At 44.8% G+C, this 26,663-nt stretch overlaps 1 protein-coding gene across 1 annotated transcript in view; it reads left to right on the forward strand.

The window, feature by feature from the left end:
• cd276 (CD276 molecule) overlaps window positions 1-26,663 on the forward strand; it is a 106,568-nt gene that overhangs the window by 74,431 nt on the left and 5,474 nt on the right. Inside the window, exons 5-7 of the mRNA XM_056412493.1 lie at window positions 5,706-5,843; window positions 12,396-12,437; window positions 24,547-24,585. Of these exons, the coding sequence (XP_056268468.1) occupies window positions 5,706-5,843; window positions 12,396-12,437; window positions 24,547-24,585 (219 nt within the window). The remainder of the gene's footprint in view (window positions 1-5,705; window positions 5,844-12,395; window positions 12,438-24,546; window positions 24,586-26,663) is intronic.

Below are 26,663 nucleotides of genomic sequence, written 5' to 3' on the forward strand. Positions count from 1 at the left end.
TCCTGTATTTATTTATGTATATATATATATATATTTGTATATATACATATATATATATATGTACATTTATATATATTTATATTGATATGTATTTATATATTTTATCCCCACTGACTGAAATCCAGGATCATTTAAACAGAAATTTAAGGCAAAACACATTTAACCTTTGTTCAAAAATAATAAATATATTTATTCAGGCTTACAGTATATGAACAATTGTCATACAAATGGCAATAATAAGACTATTAGGCAGTAGTCTACAGATTCAAAGTGTTTTCTTAGATTTTTTTGACATAAATCAGACAATTATATTCAATTGTATTCTTATTTCTTTGTGGTTATTTATTGTTATTACATTTTTTTAAACAACTATTAACAATTCTAACTAATTTATTTGTATTTTTATAATTCAAAAATTATATTTATAGATTTGTGTGTGTGTACGTACCTAGTAGAGACAACACAGATAAGACACACACAACAAAGAACACAAAATAAACCTATTAAATCATCATAATTATGAGAGGATATTCTGGGGCATGTTTGGCCCCTCCTCCTGACATCAGGGCCAACATTACATTTCTTAGGGGCCGTTTTGCCCTTTGCCCCAGTGTGTTTCCCGCTCTGGGTTTGATGGCGCTCAACAACAACATAACTGCACAACAGCAAATCACATGAACAACAGAACACAACAGCACCGTTTCACAGCCTCTCAAAGGGCCGTTGTGTTGACTCGCAAACAGGGTTTCAATCAAATGTGGACTTCTGAAAATTGGATTTTAAGGAGACTACTATATTGCATTTGCCTTCTTTATTATTCTTACATCGTGAAGGTGATCCTGTAACTGCGTCTCGTTGTGTGTGTGAGACGCAGCGTGACCTCTGACGTGTTATTTGTCCCGACTGAATCGATTTGATGGACCTGTGAAGAGAATCACGGTGGATGAGTCGTGTCACATGACGACGGGGAAACAAGCCAAACACCAGAATCTCATATGAACCGGTTTGAATGTCGAAAAAATGATATGAATTACAACTGTAGTGTCATTTTATGCCCACTGACATGGTTCATATCCACATTAACCCCTTAATATCGACATGTTCCATCCCTTTAGAAGCCTTCTGATCTCTCTTTGTATAAATTACAGCTCAGACATCCTGGTCCTCCGCTGCACTTCATTCATATGTTTTGTTGTTCTGTACTATTTGTGTAACTGTTTGTCCTTTCTGTGGACCCCCTAGGAAGATTAGCGGCCGCTAAGGCGTCGGCTAACGGGGGTCCAGTTGATGAGCTAAACTAAACTCAACATTCTTTTATCGCCCTTTTATCCCTTTTTATGACATTAAGTCAGCAAAAGTGGAAAGAAGTCAATACAGACGGGAACGCTGGTGTGTGTGTGTGTGTGTGTGTGTGAGTGAGTGAGTGTGTGTGAGTGTGAGTGTGTAAGTGAGTGTGTGAGTGTGAGTGAGTGAGTGTGTTATTGAGTGAATGAGTGAGTGTGTGTGTAAGTGAGTGAGTGAGTGTAAGTGTGTGTGTGTGTGTGTGTGTGTGTGTGTGTTGTGGCTGGATTTCTTCCTTCTTGGTTTGTAGATGTAATTTCATCCTAATATAACACAATGGAAATGAGTAATACACACTATGTATATCTGTTGTGGACGCACACAATTTGAAACATTTTAATAACCAGAGTGTGTGTGTGTGCGAGTGTTTGCGTGTGTACGTGTGTGAGTGAGTGAGTGTGTGAGTCTGTGTGTGTGTGTGTGTGGTGAAGTTTAGCCTCTCTCTCTGGGTAAAGTGACAGCGCGGCCCGCAGCACTCCATCCTCCCCCCTCCATCCTCTCTCGGAGGGTGAATTGGGGGAAAGAGAGGAAAGAGAGGAAAGGTAAAGAGAGCCATTAGAGACAAATCTGTTCTGAAGAAAAACAAAATCACATCATCAACAAAGAGGGAAAGAAAAATCTGATCCCGCCTCCGGGCCGCCGGCGCCGCCGCCATGGCGACGATACGGCATCCGTCTTTATCAGCCTCGCCTTGAGGGAGGCGGAGTGTAACGGAGAGGTGTGAGGATGGGAGAGAGAGGGGGAGAGAGAGGAGAGGCAGCGAAGGAGAGAGAGATAGGTAGAGGGGGAGAGAGAAAGAGAGGGGGAGAGAGAGGAGGAGAGGAGGAGGGAGAGAGAGATAGGTAGAGTGGAAGAGAGAGGGGGAGAGAAATAGGGAGAAGGAGAGGGAGAGCTAGAAGGAGTGAGTGGGAGAGAGGGATGGAGGGGGAGAGGGAGAGGAGAGAGATAGGGAGAAAGAGAAAAAGGGAGAAGGAGGAGAGAGAGGGAGAAGAAGAAAGAGGGAGAAGGAGGAGAGAGAGGGAGAAGAAGAAAGAGGGAGAAGGAGGAGAGAGAGGGAGAAGAAAGAGGGAGAAGGAGGAGAGAGGGAGAAGAAGAAAGAGGGAGAAGGCGGAGAGATAGAGGGAGAAATAGGGTGAGGGATAGAGAGAAGGAGGGATAGAGGGATAGAGAGAGAGAGGGAGATAAATAGGGAGAAGGAGAAAGAGAGAGAGAGGATGGACTTTCCACATTTCATCCTCCTCTCTTGTTTATTCTGCGTTTGATATTCAGATTTTCTTCCCGGCGCCTCGCGTGTCGAGAGTTTCTCAGAATCTACTTTATGATCTGGCGGCGCATCGATTGTTTCTCTCATATTGGAGGCTTTTATTCTTCATTCATCCGTTTCTGCTCCTTAACCAAATAGTTCTAATATTAATTCATGGTTATTTAACCAAGAAAAGCCTTATTGAGATTAAAAACATAAAGCTCGCATAATTAATGAACCGTGGGAACGCGTCTGATCGAAGAGCCACGGACATCTAAAACGGGAGTTTAGATATATGAGTGGAGGACAGCAGGGGCAAAGAAGGGGGGCTCGGCCCCAAGGGGAGGGGCAGGTCTGTTTTTTTCTGGGGGGGGGGGGGGTATCCATTGTTTCTGACTTCATATCAAAAAGTGATTTTTCTCTGTAGTTTTGCTGCATTCAGTCTATAATAACACGAGAGACACAATTTCAGGGTCATCAAGGCCTTTAAAATAGGCCAAACGGCGCCCCTGGTGGACAGATTGGTATCGCCATCCAAAAACAACAGCGCACAACATAATCATATTTATTTATACAGCACCTTTAAAAACAGAGTTTGCAAAGTGCTCCACGGAGAATCAAGGCAAAACAAATAAAATGGTAAAATACAAATATAAAATAATAAACAACAGACAAACTAAATTAGGGGAATAAAAATAACTGCATAAAAGGACGATGTGTGGCTCATTCGCTTCGTTCGCCCCTGAGATGGGGCGTGGCTTAGAGGGGGCGGGGCTTATCTATGTGTCTTTACTCTGTGGAAACAGTTATCATCTCCTTCATCCACCGTGAAGAACTAACCACTAGTTCTGCTTCATACTTGTTGAGGACGTCCCACCAAGTCTGAATTTTAAAAAAAAATTGCAAATGAAGCAAAACATTTTCAAATGAAGCCATTTTTTTTCAAATGAAGCAAAAAAAAATCCGAATGAAGTAAATTTTTTGCGAATGAACCCAAAAAAATTACGAATGAAGCACATTTTTGGAGAATGAAGCAAATTTTTTGCGAATGAAGCCAATTCTTTGCGAATGAACCCAAAAAAATTCCGCATGAAGCAATTATTTTGACAATGAAGCACATTTGTTTGCGAATGAACCCAATTTTTTTTTGCGAATGAAGCCAATTTTTATGCGAATGAAGCCAATTTTTTGCGAACAAAGCAATTTTTGGGGTTGTTTCAAAGTCGAGGGACTCTAACTCTTTCCTACCATTGGAGACAGTCCATGTTCCTCCTCTTCCTCCCATCTCTGGCCTGTTCCCTCCATCCTGCGTTGGGGTACTCGTGCTCCTCGGCACCAGATGGATTTTCACGTGAGAATCGATCGCCTCCAGAAGGAGGTGTGGATCCTCACAGAGGCTTCATCCTTTCCTCTTTCCACTGCCAGTCATTCTTCAGTCTTTAAAAAAATTATTACTATCTGCCCAGAGCACAAACAGGCGTCCTCCCTCTCGGAGGGGGAGGACGCCTGTTTGTGCTGCCGCCAGCCCCGCAGCTCTTCGGCGGCGGCCATGCTGTTTCCTTTTCTTCTCCCTCTGTTCGCTCCCAGCACTCGGGGGAAATCTGTGCGTCTGAGATCTTTCTTTGTCTCGCCGGCCGGTTTCTCTTCCTCCTCGTCGGCGTGCAGTTCGCCAACACGCTGCCACTCATTACATCTCTAATTGTCCTCAAAGTAAAGTTCAGTGTGGGGTTGGAAGACAGTGGATGACATGTATTTATTTCATTTGAGTAAAATATGAACCGAGCATATTTGCGTGATAACATTTCTAACCTCGTTGCTATTCCCCCAAAAAACTACAGGATGTTGACATTTTCTTCCTGTTTCACTCATTTTTATCTCGAATTGTCCTCAAATTAAGTTCAGCAAAACATTTTTTTTATTATTTAATTTGAGTAAAATATTAACCGAGTATATATATTTTTTTTATCGTATCGCTATTCCCCCAAAAAACTACAGAATGTTGACATTTTCAGAATTTTTCACTCATTTTGAATTCTAATTGTCGTCAAATTAAGTTCAGTAAAATATTTATTTATTTTATTTAAATAAAATACGTACCGAGCATATTTGCGTGATTAAATTTGTTTTACTTCGTTGCTATTCCATAAAAAAACTACAGAATATTGGCATTTTCTTCCTTTTTCACTCATTTTTATTTTTAATAGTCCTCAAAGTAAAGTTCAGTGTTGTGCTGAAAGACATACAACAGTGAGCAGTAAAAAGCAAAATATGTTATATAATTTGACTAAAATACGTACCGAGCAAATTTGCTTGATTTTTTCTTCGTTGCTATTCCATAAAAAAACTACAGAATGTTGACATTTTTTTCCCTTTTCACTCATTTTGATCTCTAATTGTCCTCAAAGTAAATTCAGTAAAATATGTATTTATTTATTTTATTTATGTACCGAGTATATTTGCTTAATTATTCCTTTTTTTTACCTTGTTGCTATTCCATAAAAAAACTACAGAATATTGACATTTTCTTCCTTTTTCACTAATTTCTATCTCTAATTGTCCTCAAATTAAGTTTGCTAAAAACTTCTTTTAATTGAATTTGAATAAAATATGTACCGAGCATATTTGCTTAATTTTCCTTTTTTTTTACCTCGTTGCTCTTCCCCCCAAAAACTACAGAATATTGACATTTTCTTCCTGTTTCACTCATTTTGATCTCAAATTGTCCTCAAAATAAGTTCAGTAAAATATGTATTTATTTAATCGGAATAAAATACGTTGGAGTGAAACGACAACACTCCGCCATCTGGACGCCGCTCCACGACTCGAGTGTCTTTAATTGGACGCCGGTGAAGAAGCTCGTACCGCGGTCACGTGACGCAAGAGGCTCGATTCAAATGTACAGCCGGAGATGACGTCGCTATGACGACGGTGACGATGACGGGGATGATGTCATCGCGTTTCTTGTCTTCTGGATACATCAGGATGCAAAACCAGCAACAAACATGTCAAATGGTGAAATAATGGCGACGGAGGTTTATTTTAGCTCTGCCAGAGGTGAATAATGAGGCTCTCCTCTCCTCTTCCTCTCCTCTCCTCCTCTTCCTCTGCCCTTCTGCTTCAGGTCAGAACATCGCGTTCCCCCCGGTGGCGCTGTGGGTCACCGTCGGCCTGGCCCTGTGTCTGCTGGTGCTGCTCGTCGCCCTCGCCGCCGTCTGCCACAGGAAGATCAAGGAGAGCTGCGAGGAGGCCAGGAGGGAAGGTGAGAGGAGAGGAGAGGAGGAGAGGAGAGGAGAGGAGAGGAGAGGAGAGGAGAGGAGAGGAGAGGAGAGGAGGTGAGGGGAGGGGAGAGGAGAGATGGGGAGAGGAGAGGAGATGAGGGGAGAGGAGAGGAGAGGAGGGGAGAGGAGAGGAGAGAAGGTGAGAGGAGAGATGGGGAGAGGAGAGGAGATGAGAAGAGAGGAGAGGAGAGATGAGGAGAGAAGGGGAGAGGAGAGGAGAGGAGAGGAGGGGAGAGGAGAGGAGAGAAGGGAGAGGAGGGAGGGAGAGGAGGGGAGAGGAGAGGAGAGGAGAGGAGAGAAGGTGAGAGGAGAGGAGAAGAGAGGAGAGATGGGGAGAGGAGATGAGATGAGATGAGAAGAGAGGAGAGGAGAGATGGGGAGAGGAGAGAAGGGGAGAGGAGGGGAGAGGAGAGGAGGGGAGGAAAGAGGAAAGAGGAGAGGAGAGAAGGGGAGAGGAGAGGAGAGGAGAGATGGGGAGAGGAGAGGAGATGAGAGGAGAGGAGATGAGATGAGAAGAGAGGAGAGGAGAGATGGGGAGAGGAGAGAAGGGGAGAGGAGAGGAGGGAGAGGAGAGGAGAGGAGAGGAGAGGAGAGGAGGGGAGAGGAGAGGATAGGAGAGGAGAGGATAGGAGAGGAGAGAAGGTGAGAGGAGAGGAGAAGAGAGGAGAGGAGAGGAGAGAAGGTGAGAGGAGAGGAGAAGAGAGGAGAGGAGCGGAGAGAAGGTGATAGGAGAGGAGGGGAGAGGAGAGGAGAAGAGAGAAGGTGATAGGAGAGGAGAGGAGGGGAGGAAAGAGGAGAGGAGAGAAAGGGAGAGGAGAGAAGGGGAGATGAGAAGAGATGAGAGGAGAGGAGAGAATTGGAGAGGAGAGGAGAGAAGAGGAGAGGAGATGAGAAGAGAGGAGAGGAGAGAATTGGAGAGGAGAGGAGAGGAGATGAGAAGAGAGGAGAGAAGAGGAGAGGAGAGAAGGGAAGAGGAGAGGAGAGAAGAGGAGAGAAGAGGAGAGGAGAGAAGGTTGTGCTGCGTTCACACAAAAAGTTTTACTCGCGTGACTATTTGTGGCTTTTCGCATGATTCGCTTCATTCGCGCCTTAGAGGGGGCGGGGCTCAAAGGGGGCGGGGCTTATCTCTGTGGCTTTACTCCGTGGCTTTACTCTGTGGCTTTACATCCGCCATGAAGAAGTCACCACTCGTTCTGCTTCATACTCGTTGAGGACGTCCCACAAACAAGAAATCTCAGATTTTTTGCGAATGAAGCAAATTTTTCGCGAAGCGCAATTCGCGTGGAACGCTTCTGGGATCTACCGATAATACATTTTCAACCGGTGTGTCGTCTCACGAGTTGTGAGTACAGTTCATTGTTGATGACTCTCTTGAAAATCCATGTTTTAATCCTCAAGGTTGGATATAAAAACGTTATTTTGGGCCTCCATTAGCGGCGCTATGACAACTGAACGTGGAGAGATGTTGTAACTCTTTGGAGCTCCAGTCTGTAAAAAATAAAAGCTGTTGGAACGACGTGTCGGCGAGACGCAGCTCAAGGAGCGCGATGAATAATGGATGCTCAACCTATCGGTGTTCTCGGGACCCCGTTTCAACCCGTCATTAAAATGCAGAACGACTCCTCCTTAAACTCTTCACCCGGCGGATGACGAGCATCATTTTGAGAACGCGGCGCCGCGAGAGAGAGAGAGAGAGACGAGCGGGTCGGGTCGCTCGAGGAACATCGAGATTCCAGAGGGAGGTCCAGAGGCGGCGACTCGGACGCGTCGCCAAGGAAGAAGAACGTCGTCACTCCGGCCCGGGGATTAGTGTCGTGGCGAGAACGAAATATGGCGAGGAAACGCCGCGAGTGAAAGTTAAAAAAAATGTTTTAATGAGATGAGAGAGAGAGAGAGGGGAGAGAGAGGGGGAGAGAGAGGGAGGAGAGAGAAGCAGAAAGAGGGAGATGGAGAAATATGGGGAGAGAGAGAGAGGGAGAGAGAGAAATAGGGAGAAAGAGAGAGAGAGAGAGAAATAGGGAGAAAGAGAGAGAGAGAGGGAGAGAATTAGGGAGAAAGAGAGAGAGAGAAATAGGGAGAAAGAGAGAGAGAGGGAGAGAATTAGGGAGAAAGAGAGAGAGAGAAATAGAGAGAAAGAGAGAGAGGGAGAGAAAAAGAGAGAGGGAGAGAATTATGGAGAAAGAGAGAGAGAAATAGGGAGAAAGAGAGAGAGAGAGGGAGAGAATTAGGGAGAAAGAGAGAGAGAGAAATAGGGAGAAAGAGAGAGAGGGAGAGAGAGAGAGAAATAGGGAGAAATAGGGAGAGAGATAAGGAGGGAGTGGGAGAGAGAGAAATAGGGAGAAAGAGAGAGAGAGAGATAGGGAGAGGGGGAGATAAATAGGGAGAGGGAGAGAGATAAGGAGGGAGTGGGAGAGAGAGATAGGGAGAGGGGGAGAGAGGGAGAGAGAGCGATAGGGAGAGGGGGAGAGAGAGAGACAGATAGGGAGAGGGGGGAGAGGGAGAGAGAGAGATAGGGAGAGAGAGAGAGAGACAGATAGAGAGAGAGGGAGAGAGAGATAGAGGGAGAGAGAGAGCGAGAGAGAGGGAGAGACAGATAGGGAGAGGGGGAGAGAGAGAGATAGGGAGAGAGGGGGAGAGAGAGATAGGGAGAGGGGGAGAGAGGGAGAGAGAGAGGGAGAGACAGATAGGGAGAGAGGGAGAGAGAGAGAGAGAGAGAGCTCTGGCTGTAATGAGATGGACTCGGAGTGGAGGAGACATTTAAATCAAAGGTCATCCTGGTGTCTGCAGAGGTTCATAAATAAAGATGGCGATGTGACACAGACTCACAGGGAGAAGAGTAAATCTACTTCTGGAACATATGAAATCAGATGAAATGGAAAAGAGAGAAGAGATATATTGGTTCCTTCCCCCGGGGAACAGAGGCTCCTTGAGCAGGGTTCGTACGGTCATGGAAAACCTGGAAAAGTTCTGGAATATTAATATGGTTATTATTTCCAGGATTACATTTAATCCCAAAAATGTTGGGAAAGTTATGAAAATGTTGTTATAAATTCACATTTTACACTTTTTCATATGTTTTTTTAAAAGAAAGATGCTCAAAATATAAACCGGTATACACGCTCTTTTATACTAGCGGTGCAAGTTTAAAGGTTAAACAATAGTTTAGATTAAAAGAATAAACATGTGTATAAATGTTTATTCTTTAAATCAAACTATTGTCCCTCATTCATTTGAGTCATTTACGGTTATAATGTATGATTTTGAAATCTCTTTGTTAGTTTTAATACGACACTTTTTCATGTTTACACCGAGATTTCACAAAATGTTTGGTTATGGGAATTTGGTTTAAATTCCTGGAAACCCATTGGTCAACATATTTGCATGATTTTTTTTAGGGTGCAATTTTTTGCCCCACTTTCATCCAGGGGCATTTAAAAAGTAATTGGGGCACTTTTTGAAATTTGAAAAATAACATTTAACCTTTGTTCAAAAATAATAAATATACTTATTTAGGCTTACAGGATATGAGCAATTGTCATAAAAATGGCAATAATTAGACTATTAGGCAGCAGTCTACAGATTTAAACAGGGTTCATACGATCATGGAAAACCTGGAAAAGTCATGGAATTTTAAAATTGTCATTTCCAGGCCTGGAAAAGTCCTGGAAAAAACTTAAATCATAAAAGTTTTGGAAAAGTCATGGAAATGTGTTATAATCACATGTTCATTTACGCAGAGTTTGAAATAATTAATATGTTTTTTAAAGAAAGACGCACAAAATATAAGCCGGCGTACACTCTCTATGCGCAACATTTTCTAAATTTTGCATGTTTATACTGAGATTTCAGTTTGGTGATGGAAATTTGTTTTAAAGTCCTGGAAAAGTCCTGGAAATCCATTGGTCAACATTTGTAAGAACCCTATTTAAAGTGTTTTCTTCGATTTTTTTCTCACAAAAACCAAACGGAAAATATGAATCAGACAATCATATTAAGTTTTAAATAATTTTAACTATTAACAATTCAAATTTTTTTTTATAATTAAAAATTATATGTATTGATTTTTTTGTCGACAATGCAGAAAGAAAAGTCACCCAAAAAAAACAATGAACAAAAACGCTATTAAATTATCAGAATTATTAGGATAAATTATAGCGGCATTGTTTGCCCCTCCTCCTGACATCAGGGGCCACATTATATTTATTTGAAGCAGTTTTGCTGTATATCCGACGCGGGTATGAACCCTGCTTGAGGGGGTGTGGCCCCTTTTTCTTCATCGTGGTAGAGTAGGAGGAGTCTGGGTCATGTGATCACCCGCCGTCCGCCTCCTTGAAGTCTCGTTCTGTGTGAATCCAGATGTGCAAGAGGGGCTTAAAACGGGGCTTTTGGGTGTCTGCACACACCCCAGAGCCGGAAGCCGGAGGAAGGGCAGCTTTATTGTGGCTGTCTTTATCTTTTAATGCCGTTTCCGAGGGTTGAAGTCGACTCTTCTCTTCGCCGTGTCCGGGTAGCGAGGGTCGGAGGGTCAGGAGGAAGGGAGGAAGTCATTTCTCTTACCTGTCACGATGAATGTGGAGCAGCCGAATGTCAGAGACCTCGACACCTTTCCTCCTTCACTTCTGTCCTTCCTTACATAATTACTTTGTATCTGGCGTGTGCTCTCAGCGTCTGTTCCATTTCTACGAGCACTTTTTAAACATTTACGGGGTTCGTGCGGTCGTGGAAAACCTGGAAAAGTCATTGGATTTGAAAAGAAATGGTTATTTTAGGCCTGGAAGGTCATGGAAATGTTGTTATGTTCATTCACGCAGTTTAATTTAAAAGAATAGACATTTATATACATGTTTTATTCTATATACCTGAAGTTAACCCTCAGGTATATATTCACAGGGTTATTTTAAAAATGTTTTAAAAAATGTTTTAAAATGTCTAAAAAATGTTTTTAAAATGATTTCAAAAATATTTTTAAAAAGATTTCAAAAATATTTTTAAAAAATGTTTTAAAATGTCGTAAAAAATGTTTTGAAATTTTGTTTTTTTAAAGTTAAACGGTGTTAACATTTTTATTTTTTAAAGTTCTTTAAAAGGTTTTTATGAAGGTTGTCTTGTCCGGGTCACCCTCAAAAATGAGATTTTTAATCTCAATGGGACTCAACTGGTTCAATAAAGGTTTAAAAAAACCAAAAAACAATGGGTTTACCAACATTTGAAATATTTTTTTATTTTTTTATTTTAACATTTGATACACGGTGATGTCACAGCAGCGTTTGAGGAGATTCAGAGCGGACGCCTTTCTGTGTAGGCCGAGGATGATGAGGAGGATGAGGATGAGGAGGAACAGTAGCCGTCTTCTGGCTCCAGCGAGTCCCCCCCCCCCCCCCCACACACCTCCGAGCTGCACCGCTCTGGATGTACCGGAGGAAGCAGCTGTCACTTCCTGCCCCGCGGATGCCCTCGTCTTCCGCCTGACTTTAAATGAGCCCCCCCCCCCCCTGTGTCTGTGGAGCGGTGACGGTGAACATGACAATGTTACATCACAGTTTTTACGATGTGAAGCAGTGGTTCATATCGAGGATTTCTGAGGTGTTTTTTGTGAATTTTTAGGATATTAATATGTTGACTTTCAGTTCAAAATAAATGGCTTTGCTATAGTCTTGTCATAATATGTGGATATATACACGCCCATGTTTGACTGCTGCTATCATACAGACCTCAAGTTTTTTTTACAGTCCTTAATTTATACATTTTATGCTGTCTAAATGTTCTTTGTTGTCGTTGTTCACTGTTTGCACGTTATCACTTTATTACTATTATTATTACTCACTTTATGTTGGAAAAAAAGAGATAAACATACTTTCCAAAAATGGAAAATTGACAATAAAGATGATTTTGACTTTGCTGTCGACTAAAATGCAACGTTTGGATAGACACACGTGTGCATACTGCAGACAGGATTATGGCCGATGATGTCGCATGAGAATATAAACATGGCTCGTGTTGTCTCGACATTCAATTTGGTTAAATCATCAGATTATCATCAGATTATTCTGGTGTTCCAGACGCTAAATATCGGGTCTCGATTCCAACGGCTGTAATAATCGCGTCAAATGATTAATATCAGTCGCTTGGATACCCCGTCTCAGACCTATTTTTAGCCTCCTCTGTCTGTGTGTGTGTGTGTGTGTGTGTGTGTGTGTGTGTGACAGCCATCAGCGGGTTGCCTCCCTAACCCTGTTGACAGAGAGCCAAGCAGCTAAAGCCTAATATGATTACTGTCTTTGAGAAGAGGCTAAAGAGAGGAGGTTAAGGTGTGTGTGTGTGTGTGTGTGTGTGTGTGTCTCTGTCTCTCTCACCACTAACTGCTTGTCCTTCCAGCTGTGAAGCATCAGCTCACCATATATAGGCTTGTGATGAAGTGACTGTGTGTGTGTGTGTGTGTGTGTGTGTGTGTGTGTGTGTGTGTGTGATGAAATGCCCTCCCTTCTGTTCAGAGGCTCCTCCCACTGATAATTGCTCCTCTTGTCTCCTCACAGCTGAAGAGGCCAAGGAGCTGGAAGAAGGCGAGTCAAAGACAGGTAAGCTCCGCCTCCTGCTGCGTGTTTCAGCTGGCGCTGGTCAGGGAACAGCTGAAGCTCCGCCCCTTAAAGTTCCTCTTCCTTTCGCTAAAATGATCCTGTTTGCGTTCAGCCCCTTTGAGCAGTGTGGTGGTGCGAGGCGGTAAACACCGTCGGGATCTAAATATATATATATATATATTTAAGTCTTATATATGTATGTATATTTAAGTGACATATATATACATATGTATATATATATATATTTAAGTTACACATATATTTTTAAGTTACACACATATATATATATATATATGTAACTTAAATATATATATATGTAACTTATATATATCTATATATAATATATGTATAACTTAAATATACATGTATATACATATATATATGTATATATTTAAGTTACATATATATATATTTAAGTTACATATTTCTATATATATTTAAGTTACATATATATATATATATTTAAGATACATATATATATATTTAAGTTACATATTTCTATATATATTTAAGTTACATATATATATATATATTTAAGTTACATATATATATATATTTAAGTTACATATTTCTATTTATATTTAAGTTACATATATATATATATATATATATATTTAAGTTAAATATATATTTATATATTTAAGTTACATATTACTATATATATTTAAGTTAGATATATATATATATTTAAGTTACATATTTCTATATATATTTAAGTTACATATATATATATATTTAAGTTACATATTTATATATATATATATATATGAAATGCTCCTCTCAGTTCAGTCTTCTTCATAAAGGAGTCCAGGTGTTCGGGTGTTGGGACCCGAATGTTAAATTAGTTTACTGAAGTGTGAAGAAGAAATTCTGATGAAACACATGAGAAACGCGACCGGCTCCGGGCCCCGGATCTGTTTAACACAACAACCCAGTGGCACAACGCTTCCAGTGTGTGTGTGTGTGTGTGTGTGTGTGTGCACTAATTTAGTGATGCCAACAAGCTGTTTTACATTAACGGTTCCCCCCTAAAGCTACAGCCATAACAGCGCCTCTCTTAATTTATCTTGTCTATAAATTTAATGGTAACAAGTTCTACAAAACGCCGACAACAGCGCTGCGTGCGCCACACGCCAACGACCCCGCTCACCGGCAACAGGACTGAAACGCGCCGCGCACGATGTCGTCAGAAGTTTCTCTGGAACTTTTCACGATGAGTCATCCGGCAGAGTGAACAGACGGCAGCGAGCGTGACTCACTTATCGAAGGCGACGCCCAGGAGGGATCATACGCCGGGGTCCTACGGTCATGGAAAACCTGGAAAAGTCCTGGAATTTAAAATAATTGTTGTTATTTCCTGGCCTGGAAAAGTCCTGGAAAAAAATGTAATCCCAAAAGTGTTGGAAAAGTCATGGAAATGTTTTATATTCATATACTCATTTTAAAGAATACACATTTATATACACTACCGTTCAAAAGTGTGGGGTCATCCAGACAATTTCGTGTCTTCCATGAAAACTCACTTTTATTTATCAAATGAATTGAAAATTGAATAGAAAATATAGTTAAGACATTGACAAGGTTAGAAATAATGATTAATATTTGAAGTATTAATTTTGTTCTTCAAACTTCAAGCTTAAAGGAAGGCCAGTTGTATAGCTTATATCACCAGCATAACTGTTTTCAGCTGTGCTAACATAATTGCACAAGGGTTTTCTAATCAGACATTAGTCTTCTAAGGCGATTAGTAAACACAATGTACCATTAGAACACTGGAGTGATAGTTGATGGAAATGGGCCTCTATACACCTCTGGAGATATTTCATTAGAAACCAGACGTTTCCACCTAGAATAGTCATTTACCACATTAACAATGTATAGTGGGTATTTTTGATTAATGTTATCTTTATTGAAAAAACAGTGCTTTTCTTTGAAAAATAAAGACATTTCTAAGTGACCCCAAACTTTTGAACGGTAGTGTACATATTTATTCTTTTTAATTAAACTATATTCTCTTATTCATTTGTGTTATTTAAAGTTATATACTTGTGTATACACGGAGATTTCACAAAATGTTTGGGAATGGAAATTTAAAGTCCTGGAAACCCGTCAACATGTGTCTGAACCCTGCGTAGAGACACCGATATCCACCTGTAAATTATATATTATTATATTTCACGTTACTTTAGAAATAACTTTTTTCTCATCGCTCGTCTTTTGCTTTTTCATAATTCGAGTGACGTGATATTTTACTTCCTGTGAGCCCGGAATTAATTTAGCTATTAGCAAAACCTGCCCAGCCATGGTGACCCACACACACACACCCCACAGTCCAGAGCAGTTCTCCCTCAAGCGTTAATGTCATTAGAGTTATTCATTTGACTCCGTCTATAGTCTGATTTAATTATTTAGCCTCTTTATTTTGGTCAACGCTAAAGTTAATACCATGAGATTTTAATAAGCTGAGAGGTGACGGAGAGGGGAGGGGGGGGCAATGACTTTCACTCTAATGCCTCGCTCATGAATGTTTCAGAGAGATCTGTGCAGGCCGGGAGCGAGGTCAGTCACCACACACACACACACACGCACACACACACACACACACACACACTGGTGAGGCTTGTGCTGCATTGCTCTACTCAACTGGACTCACTGGGAACCACGTTCATGAAGAAGAAGAAGAAGAAGAAGAAGGTGTGTGACATAGAAGAAGGGGAAGGTGGGAGAGATAGAAGGAGAAGAAGAAGAAGGTGGTAGAGGAAGAAGAAGAAGGTGGGAGGGATAGAAGAAGAAAAAGAAGAAGATGGTGAAATGAAGGTGGTAGAGGAAGAAGAAGAAGGTGGAGAAGAAGAAAAAGATGGTGATGAAAAGAAGGTGAAATGAAGGTGGGAGAGATAGAAGAAGAAGAAGAAGGTGTGTGAGAGAGAAGAAGGGGAAGGTGGGAGAGATAGAAGGAGAAGAAGAAGAAGGTGAAATGAAGGTGGTAGAGGAAGAAGAAGAGGGTGGGAGGGATAGAAGAAGAAGAAGAAGGTGATGAAAAGAAGGTGAAATGAAGGTGGGAGGGATAGAAGAAGAAGAAGAAGAAGAAGAAGAAGAAGAAGAAGAAGAAGAAGAAGAAGAAGGTGATGAAAAGAAGGTGAAATGAAGGTGGGAGAGATAGAAGAAGAAGAAGAAGACAAAGAAGAAGAAGACGAAGAAGCAGAAGATGGGAGAGGAATAAGAAGATGATGAAGAATTGCGTTGAGTGGAGGGACGAGGCTACCAGTCGAGCCGTGCGAAGGAAACGAGGCAGAAACCCTTCAGCTTCAGCTCAAGGGGCGGAGCCAAAGAGAAGTGGTGCTGGGAGGCGGTGCGCCCGTACTCCGGCGACGAGGCCACGCCTCCCCATCGTCGGGGCACCTGGTGGGTCCAGGTGGGCGGCGTGGCGGCGAGCTGGGGAAATCTTTGATTTGCCATCTGGCGCCAATTTACTCACAAAGACCGAGGTTCAAAGACAAAGGAGCCTGAAACGAGGCCGCTTCAACACACACAGGATGACTGTGTGTGTGTGTGTGTGTGTGCGTGTGTTATCTTAATGAGCTGTCCAAAGGGGAGCGTGCCTCCCCTTTCAAAGCCGGCCTGATGTGAACAATAACTCGTGATAACTGGCGACCGACTCATTCATCTGCAATCAGCTGACGATCCTTTTGTTGCCTTTTACGGCCGAGGCAAATAATGTGGAACGCACACAGTGGAGCTCAAACTCTGGATGTATTCACAGGTGCTGAAAGCCAAGAGCGACACACACCCTTCTCACACACTGTCGGGTCGACACACACACACACACACACACCGAATGCAGAAAGATGCACCGTCATACCACGCAGCGACTTCCAGGTCTGGGAAATGAAGACGGAATTGTCTTTAACTTGCATTCTTTCTAATGGCCAGCAGGGGGCGCCTCGCCTGGTTGCAAAAACAAGCACAGTCGTAAACGATGAGTTTATGGTCTCAATCACTAGTTTGGAATCTTTAATAAAGCATGATTTAGAGAACAATTAACAAAGCTTTAGGGCGTGGCTAACTTATGATTGACATTTCTATTTTATTTTTTTCTCTCCACTTTATCCTTTGTATGTCAAATAATGTTGAACACACACAGTGGAGCTCAAACTCTGGATTTATTCACAGGTGCTGAAAGCCAAGAGCGACACACACCCTTCTCACACACTGTCGGGTCAACACACACACACACACACACAGACACCAAACGCATAAAGACGCACCGTCATACCACGCATCAATTTCCGGCGATGCAAAATTAAGACAATAAGACGGAATTGTCTTAAAGTTGCATTCCTTCTAATGGCCAGCAGGGGGCGCCTCGCCTGGTGGCAAAAGCAAGCACAGTCGTAAACGATGAGTTTATGGTCTCAATCACTAGTTTCGAGTCTTTAATAAAGCACGATATTAATTGCGTAAGTAATTGTCCCATTTAGAGGACACTTGACAAAGCAGGGTGTCCTTTAGGGGCGTGGCTAACTCACGATTCTTAAAGGATAAACCGCTTCATCCTATTCACAGTGTGTTCTCAGCTCATCAAAGTGAATTGCGCCCCACTCATTCAGCATCGGGATGTACTTCTGGTTGCAAAAAGCCAATATGGTGATCTACAGTGTGTGTGTGTGTGTGTGAGTGTGTGTGAGTGTGTGCGCTCTACTAATCTACATCGATGTGCAGTGTGTACAGTCCTTGCCGGCTTTCATCCCTCACCTTCACCCCCACCGTCTCCCTGAAATGTGTTCGATAATCTGAGCGCGATGTGCTGCAGTCCCACGAGCGCAGCTCCCTCCCGGCTTTCAGTTTGCGTGTGCACTCGGCCCTGTCTCCCTAAATCCTCGACTCCAAGGACTCGGGGGGGGCCTTAGCGAGGCCCCTGGAAGAGAGGAGGGTTAGCCGGTGACCCAGTTAGGAGACAAAAGAGTTGCCTGAATGGGACCATTTGACACGCCCTTCTGAAACGAGAGCTTCACACAACCCTCCTCAACTGGGGCGGTAAAGTCCCAGGAAGGTGGAAGGTGAGGCGGTTATCGGGCCGGGAGCCACGCTCGCCACCTGATTCTGGTCACCGGGCGGCTGAATCACATTAAAACCCGGGAGCTCGTCCCCCTGAATGAGTTGAAGGAGCTGTGGAAAGGAACGGTGACTCTGGAGCAGACGGGAACAATGACGGCTGAGGCAAAGTCACCTCTGTGCTCATCACAGCCGCCGGTTGAGTTATTCACCCGCTAAAGAAAACACGGCCTCCCCGTTAACGTGGGAGGAGCGTCACATCCACCTCGGTGTCTCTCGTGGGGATCAAAGTGTCCCGTCGTGAGCGAGTGAATCACCCGATGACGCACGAGTACCGAGGATTGCGGTTATGTGTCGGCGACATGTGTCGGCTCAGTGTCCACGTGTCCTTGGGCTAGACGCCCAATGTCTCTAGGATGTTCACCAATGGGTTTTAAGGGTGAGACGGTCCTGATGTGCAGGTGGCATCAGTGTATAAGTGGGTAAATGTAATTATAACTTGATTATTGTCGATTTATCTATAGAAATAACAAAGAGAATCGGCGGTTCGATCACCGGTGCTTGACCATGTGTCCTTGGGCAAGACGCCCAATGTCTCCCGTAGGATGTTCACCAATGGGTTTTAAGGGTGAGACGGTCCTGATGTCCAGGTGGCATCAGTGTATAAGTGGGTACATGTTATTATAACTTGATTATTGTCCATTTATCTCTAGAAATAACAAAAATAATCGGCGGTTCGAATCCCCGGCGCCTGCTTGACCACGTGTCCTTGGGCAAGAAGCCTAATGTCTCCTGTAGGATGTTCACCAATGGGTTTTAAGGGTGAGACGGTCCTGATGTCCAGGTGGCATCAGTGTATAAGTGGGTACATGTAATTTTAAATTAGTGTCCATTTATCCATATAAATAACAAAGAGAATCGGCGGTTCGATCCCCGGTGCTTGACCATGTGTCCTTGGGCAAGACGCCCAATGTCTCTAGGATGTTCACCAATGGGTTTTAAGGGTGAGACGGACCTGATGTGCAAGTGGCATCTGTGTATTAGTGGGTACATGTAATTATAACTTGATTATTGTCGATTTATCTATAGAAATAACAAAGAAAATCGGCGGTTCGATCCCCGGCGCTTGACCATTTGAAGATGCCCAATGTCTCTAGGATGTTCACCAATGGGTTTTTAGGGTGATACGGTCCTGATTGGCCGGTGGCATCTGTGTATAAGTGGGTAAATGTTATTATAACTTGATTATTGTCGATTTATCTATAGAAATAACAAAGAAAATCGTCGGTTCGATCCCCGGTGCTTGACCATGTGTCCTTGGGCAAGACGCCCAATGTCTCTAGGATGTTCACCAATTGGTTTTAAGGGTGAGGCGGTCCTGATTGGCCGGTGGCATCTGTGTATAAGTGGGTAATTGTAATTATAACTTGATTATTGTCCATTTATCTCTAGAAATAACTAAAATAATCGGCGGTTCGAATCCCCGGCGCCTGCTTGACCACGTGTCCTTGGGCAAGATGCCCAATGTCTCAAGGATGTTCACCAATGGGTTTTAAGGGTGAGACGGTCCTGATGTCCAGGTGTCATCAGTGTATAAGTGGGTACATGTAATTATAAATTAGTATCCATTTATCCATATAAATAACAAAGAGAATCGGCGGTTCGATCCCCGGCGCTTGACCATGTGTCCTTGGGCAAGACGCCCAATGTCTCAAGGATGTTCACCAATGGGTTTTAAGGGTGAGACGGACCTGATGTGCAGGTGGCATCAGTGTATCAGTGGGGAAATGTAATTATAACTTGATTATTGTCGATTTATCTTTAGAAATAACAAAGATAATCGATATTTTTGGACCTCGAGGATACACACACAGTACACACAGTGGGTGTTGGTGAGAAACAGTGAATTTCATCTTTTGTGTGTCTACAGGAAAACTTTTTAAAGTTATTTAGTTTTTCTTATTTACCGTGTTGATAATAAATGTGAAGTAGAGGACGCAGGTGAAACACTGGAAGCCACCGATTGGTCAGAGAGGATCGTCTCTAGCGCAACATGGGACTTCCTGTAGCTACCAACCTTTTTTTATTTATTAGCCACGCCTCCATGAATACTTACTGTAATGTTGTGTTCACTTGACCCGGGTTTTTTCAAAAAACGCGATGCAAAAATACAAATTCAAGCAGAAGAAGAAGTCTCAGTGCGCAGAAGTTAAAGTTATTTATGAAGTATGAAATCAAACGTATGCAATTAGATTTAAATAATGTGTTTAAAATATTTTCTTTGCTGAACCTGGTGAGAAACACTGAATTTAGCAAAAAAAACTCCTCTTTTTTTTAAAAGTTCTTCCGTCTTTCTTATTCACCGCGTTGATATATAAAGGTACAGCCCACGAGACGGATCGGTTGCAGGTGGTTACGGTTATAAATGCATTCTTAAAAAAACATCTTTGGAGACGCGTGGCATTAGCAGCCCAGAGGTTTATCTAAAAATAAAAAGTTGTGTAAAGTATTCTCGCATCCACATAACCCAGTTTTGCCAGACCTGCAGGTCACTGACACACCACTCCACGTGACTTCAGTGTGAGTCGTGAAGCAGCGCTGCTTGACATGCCCCTCCTCTTCCTCTCTGGCAGCACACACTCCCAGTGGCCGCACATTACCCACTAAAGATATGTAAATAGAACATTCGTGTTGCCTTCATTATTAGATGTGGGTCACTGGATAACTTCAAGAGCACTAATAAAAAAAAAGCTCCCAGCACACCATTGCTTAGTAGTCTGCACACGCACACACACACACACACACACACACACACACACACACACACACACACACACACACACACACACACACACACACACACACACACACACACACACACACACACACACACACACACGAGAGCTGCACTGGTGCTCCTTGCTGGTTCAGCAGCGTACCATCAGCTCCGTGTTGTCTTCCAAGAGGGAGATGGGGTCAAGGCCAAGGAACACTTGTTAGGTAATAAATATAATTATATATATAAATATAAATGAATATAAATATATATATATTCACATTATATAAATATATATATAAATGTAATATATATAATATATATTCATATTATATATAATATACATATATATATATACATATTATCGCTATACATATAGATAATATGAAGATATATATATATAAATATATTATTAATATATATATATAATATGAAGATAATATGAAGATATATATATATATATATATGTATACATATACATACATTACACTGAATTATCTACATATGGACAAAGCTGTTGTTATTTCCACACTGAGGGCGCGATCGCACCAGCCGCTCCAAAAACGCCTCGGCAAAAGCGATGCGCCTGTGGAGCGGAGCGGCGTGCGCAACCGACCGTTGATTTTGGGTTCACGATTTTTTTTTAAAAGTACGGCGGATACCACCATCTATTCTGCAAATTGTGTCTCGATGGCGAGCGCTTTCAGTTGCACTTCCGACCGAGCGGGAGTCAGTTGGAGTCGAGTTTAGAGTTGGGATTAGAAAGCTCTTCGTAATTAAATACCGTCGGGAAAACAGGAAGGAAAGCCCGCCTCCTGCTCGATCCGATTGACTCTCTCGGGCCTCTTGCTTGATCCGATTGGCTGCCTGGGCCGAGCGTGACATCGATGAGCGGCGCTCCTCCGCGCCTCGCGCTTAAAGTTGAGAATATTTTAACTTGTAAGCGCGCCTGAAAAACGCAAGAAAAACGCACCGCGCTGCATTTAAAAGGCGCTCCGCGCCGTAGGGAATCAGGATCAACGGTTTTGCTCGCGACGCGTTTTTTGAGAGTGGCGTCCGGCGCCATCGAGCCCTGAGCCTCTTCCGCGAGCCCGATCGTTGTCAGAAGAGATCAAAAAGAAGAGGAAAGTAAATAGCGGCAGCTCCTGAAATCATTCGGAGTCATGAATGTTGTCGCGGTCGATGGAAGGCGGCGAACCGCTCGGCGCGGCGTGTGCGTCGTCGCGGCGATGAGGCCACGCCCACCGCAGAGGCCACGCCCACCGCCGAGGGTAACAGCCTGCTGGTACTTTAGGCGTGAAGGCAATCCTCTTCCCTGGGATGAACCTCCTGTACAGATGCCATTTACATCCCCCTCCTCACACCTCCTCATCCCCCCTTCTGTCATGTAATCCACGCTCCTCCTCCTCCTCCTCCTCCGCCCGGTAGGAGAGTGCCGGCGATCCGTCTCACCGCCCCGATCTGCCGCCCCGGTCCGGTTCCACTCGAGCACTCGGCTGCCGCCGCTAATTAAATAAAGCGCCGTGCCCTCTGCTTCCTGTTAGCCAGGGGAAGGTTGGTGGAGATGGAGGAGGGGGAGGAGGAGGAGGAGGAGTAAGAAGAAGGGGAGGGAGATGAGGAGGGGGGAAGGAAAGGAAGAGGGGGAGGAAGAAGAAGAGTAAGAAGAGAAGAATGAGGGACAAGAGGAGAAGGAAGGGAGGAAGGAAGGAGAGGAAGAACAGGAGGAGGAGAAAGAAGAAGAGGAGGAGGAGGAGGGGGAGGAGGAGGAGGAGGAGGAGTAAGAAAAAGGGGAGGGAGATGAGGAGGGGGGAAGGAAAGGAAGAGGGGGAGGAAAAAGAAGAGTAAGAATCAGAATCAGAAACAGGTTTATTGCCAAAGAATGAATGTTTTCACAAACAAACGAGGAATTTTTTTTGGTGGAAGGTGCAACATTTGGACATGACAAACAACAATCAACGCAAGGAGGGAGGAGGAGTGGGAGGAAGAGGGAGGAGGAGGAAGAGGAAGGAGCGGGAAGAAGGAGGAGAGAGGAAGGTGGAAGAAGAGGTGGTAGTCCTGGGGGTGACAGTCAGTCAGTCCCGGGGTCCATTGATGAGCCCGACCGCCGGGAAAAAGCTATTGGTGTGGCGGGAGGTCGTGGTCATGATGGACGCAGCCTCCTCCCGAGGGAGGGACTCGAACAGGAGTGTCCAGGGTGGGAGGGGTCGGCGACAATCTTTCTGGCCCGCTTCAGTGACCTGGAAGTGAACAGGACCTGGAGGGAAGGCAGACTGCAGCCGATAACCCTCTCGGCCGAGCGGATGATGCTCTGCAGCCTGCGCTTGTCTTTGGCTGTGGCTGCAGGGTGCCAGACGGTGATGGAGGAGCAGATGATGGACTCAACGATGGCCGTGTAGAACTGTACCATCATCTTCCCTGGCAGGTTGAATTTCCTCAGCTGCCTCAGGAAGAACATCCTCTGCTGGGCCTTCTTGGAGATGGAGCCGATGTTCAGCTCCCACTTGAGGTCCTGGGAGATGATGGAGCCCAGGAAGCGGTAGGACTCCACAGCGTCGACGGGGGAGTCACACAGGATGAGAGGGCGGGTGGGGCTGCATTCCTCCTGAAATCCACAACCATCTCCACTGTCTTCAGGCGTTGAGCTCCAGGTTGTTCTGGCTGCACCAGGTCACCAGGTGGTCAGTCTCCCACCTGTAGGCGGTCTCGTCCCGCCAGAGATGAGTCCAATGAGGGTGGTGTCATCCGCGAACTTTAGGAGCTTGACGGACTGGTGACTGGAGGTGCAGCTGTTGGTGTACAGGGAGAACAGCAGAGGGAGAGAACACAGCCTTGGGGAACCCGTGCTGGTGGTCCGGGAGCCTGAGACGTGTTTCCCCAGCCTCACGTGCTGCTTCCTGTCGGTCAGGAAGTCTGTGATCCACCTGCAGGTGGAGTCGGGCACGTGCAGCTGGGAGAGCTTGTCCTGCAACAGGGATGGATGATGGAATTGAAGGCAGAGCTGAAGGCCACAAACAGGATCCTGGCGAGGTTCCTCGGGAGTCCAGATGCTGGAGGATGTAGTGAAGGGCCATGTTGACTGCATCGTCTGCAGACCTGTTGGCTCTGTAGGCGAACTGCAGGGGGTCCAGGAGTGGGTCGGTGATGGTCTTGAGGTGTGACAGGACCGTTCAAAGGACTTCATGACCACAGAGGTCAGGGCGACGGGCCTGTAGTCATTGAGTCCTGTGATCTTGGGTTTTTTGGGGACGGGGATGATGGTGGAGGCCTTGAAGCAGGCTGGAACGTGGCATGTCTCCAGGGAGGTGTTGAAGATGTCGGTGAACACCGGAGACAGCTGGTCCGCACAGTGCTTCAGGGTGGAGGGGGAGACGGAGTCCGGGCCCGCTGCTTTGCGGGGGTTCTGCTTTTTAAACAGCCTGTTGACTGCTCTCTCCAGGATGACGAGGGGCGTCGCTGAGTTGATGGAGGGTGCTCCAGAGGTGTGAGCCCCTGATGGGCTGGGGGAGGGTGGGCTGATGGTCTGTGGCTTGTTGGTGGGGCTGTGGGGGATGGTCTCAGGACTGCTCCATTGTCTTTCAAAGCGGCAGTAGAACTCATTTAGCTCGTCTGCCAGAAGCACATTGTTCATGGAGTGGGGTGATTTGGGCTTGTAGTTGGTGATCTGCCTGAGCCCTCTCCAGACAGAAGAGAAGAATGAGGGACAAGAGGAGAAGGAAGGGAGGAAGGAAGGAGAGGAAGAGCAGGAGGAGGAGAAAGAAGAAGAGGAGGAGGGGGAGGAAGAGGAGGAGGAAGAAGAGGAGGAACAGGAGGAAGAAGACAGGGAGGGAGACGAGGAGGGGGGGAAGGAAAGGAAGAGGGGGAGGAAGAAAAGGAGGAAGGAAGAAGAAGAAGAGGAGGAGGAAGAGAAGGAGGGGGAGGAAGAAGAGGAGGAGGAAGAACAAGAAGAAAAGGAGAATGAGGGAGAAGAGGAGAAGGAAGGGAGGAAGGAAGGAGAGGAAGAATAAGAGGAGGAGGAAGAAGAGGAGGAGGAGGAGAAGGAAGGGAGGAAGGAAGGAGAGGAATAATAAGAGGAGGAGGAAGAGGAGGAGGAGGAGGAGGAGACTCAACAACAACTATAAAGCCTGTGATGATGCTGTTGGTCGATGAGTCGATGGAGACAGTTACCATGACGACGTCCCCATCATGTGTTCAATGAAACGTTCACATATTAACCTTTTCTTCTTCTTCTTCTTCTTCTTCTTCTTCTTCTTCTTCTTCTTCTTCTTCTTCTCTCTGTTTCAGCCATGACACTCCTGGCGAGCGAGGACGGAGAGAATAAAGGTGAGTAAAGATCGGATGTGTGTCTTCTCATCCCGACGGCCTGGCGTCCTCCGGGGGGCGCGCTGCCGCCGGGGCTTCTGGGTAATGTCCTCATGCTGTGAGGCGGCTGCAGCTGTGGCCGAACATCTGGTGACCAATCGGTGTTCCTCTCTGAGAGCGTCATGTGATCAGGAGAGGAAGAGGCCCCGAGGACCGGGATCAATAACTGATCAATATATACTGGTCAAACTGACTGACCAACCGACTCATGACTGGCCCCAGGCCATTCTAGACTGGGCCCTGGCCATTGTAGACTGGCCCTGGCCATTGTAGACTGGCCCTGGCCATTCTAGACTGGCCCCTGGCTATTGTAGACTGGCCCCTGGCTATTGTAGAATGGCCGCTGGCTATTGTAGACTGGCCCCTGGCCATTCTAGACTGCCCCTGGTTATTGCAGACTGGCCCCCTGGTTATTGCAGACTGGCCCCCTGGTTATTGCAGACAGGCCCCTGGCCCTTTTGGGAAAGGAATGTGCTGTCCCACTCTCCTCTTGTCCCCCACCATGGCGAGCCTGTGTCAGACTCCATCTCCCTGGACCTCGACCAGCCAGGGAAGCCCAGAACCTTTTGTGGGTAAATCAGCGTTGCATTAACTCGAGTCTGAGAGAAGCGGACGTGTTTGTGTTCGGCGTTTTTCATTTTTTTCTTGGACGTGGTTGCAGATATTTCTGAAGACATTTTGCAATGAATTTTATATTTGAAAGATAACGTTGTAGTTGGTGCTGCGGCGATAACGGGACGGAGTCACCGCTCCGTCTATCGTCTCAATGAGACTCAATCTCCTCTAATCCACACAGCATTCTGACACTACCGCACCCCTCCACCGGGGGTCCGCTCCCCGCGTCGTACTTTAACAACCAGCAGTTTGCCGTCACTCGCGTGAATACTTTTTATGAGGACGGTCGCGGCTCGTATTCTTTTTTTACGACGCCCCGACCGCTCATTGGCCGTGAAGCGCGCGGCGTGCGTAATGTGTGGAAGATGACGGAAAGGCCGACGGAAAGTAATTTCCTGTAACTAGCCAGAATAAAGTCTGGCCAGTCGCCGTGGAGGAGAGAGGATGTCCGTCTTCACCGGAGTGTCTGCTGACCTTCACCGGGACCGTTATTGCTCGGTAATATCCCGCCGGCCCCTCGACCTCCCCGCCGCTGAATCATCCCCCGGATCAATTATTCCACTATTTGTGTGGCAGCTTTACTATCGATTTAATGCGTTTATGCAGAGCGCGGCATATCTTATTTAATAAAGCACGACTTCTGCGTTTAATTAAGTCATTTTGAGAGCGAGGCGGCAATTTGTTTTCATCAGCATTTGGCTCATCGATACACGTGTTCATTTTGTGACTTATGGGCGTCCGCTTCCAACTTTTTATTGTGCGGGTCCCGGCGGCCCGGCTCAGAGGACGTGGGTAACGGTTAACTGCAGGACACTCGATACCTTTTCTTCTTTTTTTTTGGAGATTGAAGGCATCGTTAGCGGCTCATACTTCGCCGGGCGCGGTCATAAATACTACGCGCCGATCGCTATGGCAACTCTGGGAACGTCGTCGTTAGTAGAAGTAGAAGCCGTCCAGTTCTTTGAGCGAAAAACAGAACGATGTGAGCAGGCCTTAAAGGGGAAGTGTCCCATTTAAAGAGTAGAGCTTGATTTTATACCAATAACCTTTATGTGTGTAGATAGATAGATGGATGGATAGATCGATAGATAGATGAATAGATGGTTAGATGGATAGGTATATGGATAAATAGATAGATGTATAGATATATGGATGGATGGATGGATGGATAGATGGATAAATAGATAGATGGATGGATATATGGATCGATAGATAGATGGATGGATATATAGATGGATAGATGGATAGGTATATGGATAAATAGATAGATGTATAGATATATGGATGGATGGATGGATAGATGGATAAATAGATAGATGGATGGATATATGGATCGATAGATAGATAGATAGATGGATAGATATATAGATGGATGGATAGATGGATAGATAGATGGATATATTCATAAATAGATGGTTAGATGG

The sequence above is a fragment of the Pseudoliparis swirei genome, chromosome 4, assembly GCF_029220125.1.
Source record: "Pseudoliparis swirei isolate HS2019 ecotype Mariana Trench chromosome 4, NWPU_hadal_v1, whole genome shotgun sequence".
NCBI lineage: Eukaryota > Metazoa > Chordata > Actinopteri > Perciformes > Liparidae > Pseudoliparis > Pseudoliparis swirei.